Genomic DNA, 5,585 nt, shown 5'->3' on the forward strand with positions numbered 1-5,585 from the left:
TTTCACCCATATGTAGCAAGAAAAATATCAACCCATATGTTACAAACCCATATGCAAATGCAAAAAAATCTTTGTTGCGACCCACATGCAACTCAAAAAATCTCAATGTCAATCCACATGCAACTGAAAAAAATCTCAGTTGCAACCCGCATTGCCATTTGAAAAATCCCATGACATTCCATATGAAAATGGAAAAAATCTTTGTTGCGACCCACATGCAACTTGGAAAATCTCAATTGCGATCCACAACTGAGAAGAACCCACGTGCAACTGGGAAAATCCCACTTATATCCCATATGCAGATGAAAAAAGTCTTTGTGGCGACCCACAAGCAACTTGAAAAAACTCAATTACGATCCACATGCAACTGAAAAGAATATCAATTATGACCCACGTGTAATTGAAAAAATCTCAATTGCAACCCGCATGTAACTGAAAAAAATCGTAGTTACAATACACGTATAGCTAGAAAAATCTTAGTTATAACTAATGTGTAACTACATAGACTAAGCACGAATCAGAATGTAATCCAATGATCCAAAACATTTTGCTCAGCTGCACCACATGTACCACTACTTTATCTTCAAAGAACTACAATGAAGCCCAAAAAGGCAACAAACACACAAAAAAAGCTAAATATCACTCGCTAGAATGGAAAGCCAAGATGCAAATCAAGCGGCCACAGCCCATGGACACAGCCCACAAAAAAGAGGCCCGCAAAAACAAGTTCAGCTTGTTGACGCGCCGGACCAACAACAACACAAACACACAAAAACAGCTCAACTTGGAGCACGAATCTACAAGCACAAATACTAATCTCCAAACGTGTGACTTAAACTTATTAAGTATCAGATGCCTGATTTCCAGCAAATTGGCTAAAAAAACAGAAGTAAAGATACAATAGTTGTAGTCAAGCAAACATCGATGATGAACCACACGATTTCAAGTTGTTATTCATGAAGTAAGCGAGACACTGGCATGCATCAGATATTCAGCAGTTTGCATCTGCATGGGCGTACGATCTAAGCTGATGTACGAATTGGTCGACGTACCCCTCTTGGAGTTCCTTATTGGCTACAACCTGCCGCATCTTCAGTGCATTTGCCACGAAGCCGCTCCTGGCTTCTCCATCAACCATGACGGCCCGGACCGCGCTGGCGACGCCATTGCGGTTGAACGACCCATCGTTCTCATCCCTCGCCACCTGCAATCCTACCTTCTTCCTTTCCATTTGGCGCGCATTCGGCCCTTGGTCCCCGATGATGGGCAGCATGACGAGCGGGTGCCCGAAGAGTAGTCCTTCGATGAGCGAGTTCCGGCCGCAGTGCGTCAGGAACCCGCCCACGGCGGCGTGCGCCAGGATGCTCATCTGAGGAACCCACCCTGTGGTCACCATCCCCTGGCCATGTGTGCGCTCCTGGAAGCCGAGAGGAAGTGAGGCCGCAGCATCGTCCTCTAGGACGGCGGCGCCGCTGGGCTTTCTCAGGGCCCAGAGGAAGCGTGTCCCGGCGAGCTCCAGCCCGAGAGCCAGCTCGTGCACCTGCTCCACGCGTAACGGCACCTCGCTCCCCAGCGCCACGTACACCACTGAGCCGGGTGGCTGTGTGGCCAGCCAACGCACGGTGGCGTGCTCCGATCCGTTGGCCGTGCTGGTCCCGGGGCGTCGCCGGCCTCCGTCGTCGGATGGCGGCAGAAGGCCGAGGGGCAAGACCGGCATGCCGAGGAGCGTCGACACAAGGTGGAAGGACTCGGGCTCCCACTCGACGCAGCTCCTGATGGCCCCGACCGTACACCTCTCTTTCGTCAACGACCAGCGCTGGACGAGGGACATACCCGACACGCCTTGGTCGTCATACAGGGGTTTCGCCTCCTCCTTCTCGTAACGGGGGCGAGTCACAGCGCGCGCTCCTTCGTGATCCGACGGCGGGGACTGCACGGCAGCGATCACGGCGGCGGTCGGGAGAAACATCGCGCATGGCACCTGGTGAAGATTGGAGCATGCCGCTAGATATGAGATGTGCATGAAAGCGCATGAGATGCAATTAATGGAGCCAGGGGCGGCGGAGCGCGCGGAGATCGGTCGAACCTTGTACTCGACAGCGGCGGCGGCGACCCAGTGGTGGAAGCTGTCGGCTATGATCCAGTGAGGTCTCCTGTCCTCATCGGCACACGCGGCCGCCAAGAACTCCGCAAAGGGCGCGGCGAGGCCGTCAAAGGCCTTCCAGTGCAGCTCACGCATCTCGTCGGGGACGTCGTTGGTGGACTCGGCGCCGTCGGGGAGACCATCGACACGCGGCAGCGGGAGAGGGACGAGGTCCACTCGCAGCGCCGCGGCCGGGCGCAGCGGCGGGAGCCGTGCAAGGTTGCGCGGCGTGGAGACGTAGGACACGCAGTGGCCACGCGACGCCAGCCGCTCGGCAAGCTCCAGGTACGGCAGAAGGTGGCCGAACGCGAGCCACGGGACTATGACGATGCGCAGCGGCGCCGGTGGCGAGGACGATGAGAACCCGGCGTCCATGGCGATTTGCGGATATTAGGTTCTTGCTAGCTTGACTTGCCGGCGGTGAGGCGACTAGGATCAGCAGCTTAGTTGGTGGGTGCTCAGTGGAGAAACCGCGGGTTGAGCAGGTGCCGACGGATTTTGTTTATTGCAAGTTGCAAAGTGCTCGTGACGTTGAGGCATACCTCCTCTATTTTCTAAAACTGATCATAGTGGAATAATCATGAAGTACTGGTATCATATACAAGTACTCTACTTCCAATTCGATTTTTTTTTTTTTTGCGGGTACTTCCAATCCAAATTAATGATATTATATTGTTGTGCAGTAGTTATGTCATAATGTTTATTTATAGACTCAATTTATGTAGTATGATTGTGCAAGATTTGATTTACAGAATCCCAATACAAATTTATATAGTGCAGTACAAGATATATTGTTCATTAAATTTATTAATTTTACGTGATATGATATGATACCGTATCATTATCACCAATATCTTCCTTAAATGCAGTGACTCATCATCTATTTGAAAATAGGATTAATTAGATATATGCCATTGCAATTATTGTGTATTTGAGAAATGCCAATACAATTTTTAACTTTCAAAATATGCCATTGCAATTCTCAAGATTCTTAGAAAAACGCCACTCCTAGACTTCCAAAAGTGCCACATATTTTAAAAGATGTAAATTGTAGTGGCATTTCTCAAATAAGCAATAATTGTGGTAGCATATTTTGAAAGATGAAAATTGTAGTGACATTTTGGTTGCTGACAGGTTGACCCCACGTATGGTGGGCCCACATGTTAGTTTCTCAATTATTCTGATAGCAAACAACATATATATTGGTAATCATGATCTAATTGCCATGCCATGGAGAAAAGGTTCAAGCTCACCTACAATAGACATAATGATTATAAAGCAATGATGTCTACACACACTTTTATTCTTGTAGACAGTGTTAGGTCTCTAAGTGCAGAGGTTTGTAGAATAGCAGCAAGTTTCCTTTAAGTGAATCACCCAATGTTTATTGAACTCAGGGAGGTAGAGGTCAGAGATATCCCTCTCAAGCAACCCTGCAATTAAGATACAAGAAGTCTCTTCTGTCTGAAAGGACACGGATGTCGCCTAGAGGGGGGTGAATAGGCGATTTCAAACTTTACGAGATGGGCTTAACAAATGCGGAATAAAACTAGTGATACAAAAATCCAACCTGATCCTCTCGGGTGTTGCCCGATCTTTCACAGCGAGACCAACGGTAGATAGAATCTCCCAACAACGCGATGAACGCAGCCTGGAGAAGAGGGACGAATCCAGCAAGCAACGGATCGATGAACGATACGCCTCAAACCTTAGCTAGACAATCCTTGATGAACACAAGAACCTTCGCAGCGGATATAATAGATAAACGACGGTGCCGTACCCCCGGAGGGATGATACACGTGCACACACGCAATGGGGTAAACCCTAAACTTTAGTCTAAACTTGTCTCTTAAACCCTAGCCGCCCCACCTCCTTATATGAGGGGAAGGTGGCCGGCCAGCCCCTATTGGGCTGGTGCACCCCACTTGGTGGGCTGACCTGGTTTGGTTTGGACAGGCCCAAAACCAAACACAACACTAATTTAACCCTAATTGGCCCACCACATAACCTGGCTACATTATTTCCTAACATAGAATGAATGACACAACCTTAGACTTAATTATTACATAGCGTAGGTCATCCTAGCGTGTCAATCCTGAATCCTCGATGGCGTACCGCCTAGCTTGGTGGAGTCCTGAAATTGGCTTCCACATAGGCCTCCATGCCCATATCATCCTCCCCCCTTCAAGAAGCGTTATCCCCAACGCGTGAGGGTCTTCTGGAAAAGGTGACGTGATATGAACATGACACGTCCTCGCCGTCCTCAAGTCTTGCTTGCCTTCCACACCACATCCTCCCTCGCGGCCTTCTTGAATTGATACATCAGTTGGCGCCTCCTTTCTTCTCCACATGAGATTGGACTTCAGCGCCAATACCTTCTTTTTCGGAGGTCTTGATGGAACCCTGTGTCGCTTAACATGACCCTGCACAAGCTGTGTAATGTCTGGGCCACATAAATGTCTCACACATCCATCCTTGCCTCGATGCATCCGCGGTGTCGCGGAAAACTGGACTGCAGTACTCCTAGCACTGTAGTGCCGCTGCCCACTATCTCCACTGATGCACTGCGCCACAGCCGGCCCAGAAGCCGGTTGACCGGGTCTGGGACCGGTCGGTCCGGTTGTGACCGGGTCTGGGACCGGATCATGACCGGGCCATCGCGATGTCTTACAGAACATGCCCCGGCTGGCACCAGCGCAGAAGCCGGTCAGAACCGGGCTCACCCGGCGCCTGGGCCGGTTGGACCGAGCCTGTGACCGGTCTGAAACATCATTAGCACTGGCTTCTCTAACCTGCTCGCCTCCCACTCCTCCCATGCGCATCTGCGCCATATGTACTGGAACACCATCAGCACAAATATCATCAGTCTGTATACTAGCATCAACACAAACTGGAACTGTAGTACATGCTGCAACAGCGTCATCAACAATAAGTGTAGCTTCATTCGGCTTGTCACCAACAAGAATTGGCTTGTCATCTATAGGCATGGCTAAAACATCACCAACATCAATGCTCGGAACATCATGCACCTCATGCAGCACTTTAGATTTGTGCAACTTCTCCTTACGCACCAGTAACTCCACGTCGGACTTGATATGATCATCACCCAAAGGCTTCAAAGTCCGCTTTTTGCCACCATGCATAAAAGAATATGTATTTGCTCTTCCAGCATGTGTCACATTACGATCATACTACCATGGACGCCCAAGTAGCAATCCGCACACCTCCAATGGAAACACATCGCACTCTATCTCATCAACATAGTCATCAACTGTAAATGGCACACGCACCTTATGAGTAATCTTCAGCATACCACAACTATTCAACCACTCAAGACACTTAGGTTCAGGAAGACACCATGTAGACAACCCCAATGCTTCCACCATCGCATTGCTTATGCCATTAGTACAGCTACCACCATCAACCATCAACTTGCAAGCCT

General features: G+C 49.4%; 1 protein-coding gene across 1 annotated transcript; it reads right to left on the reverse strand.

Moving 5' to 3' along the window:
- Window positions 1-929: 929 nt before the first annotated feature.
- On the reverse strand, window positions 930-2,518 carry LOC124701007 (UDP-glycosyltransferase 91C1-like). The gene is made up of 2 exons (XM_047233070.1): window positions 2,087-2,518; window positions 930-1,981 (listed from the first exon to the last, which is right to left on the reverse strand). Exons 1-2 carry the CDS (start codon window positions 2,516-2,518, stop codon window positions 992-994), a joined length of 1,422 nt encoding a protein of 473 aa, XP_047089026.1. The 3' UTR covers window positions 930-991.
- Window positions 2,519-5,585: the final 3,067 nt, after the last annotated feature.

Source organism: Lolium rigidum, chromosome 3 (genome assembly GCF_022539505.1).
Source record: "Lolium rigidum isolate FL_2022 chromosome 3, APGP_CSIRO_Lrig_0.1, whole genome shotgun sequence".
Classification (NCBI taxonomy): domain Eukaryota; kingdom Viridiplantae; phylum Streptophyta; class Magnoliopsida; order Poales; family Poaceae; genus Lolium; species Lolium rigidum.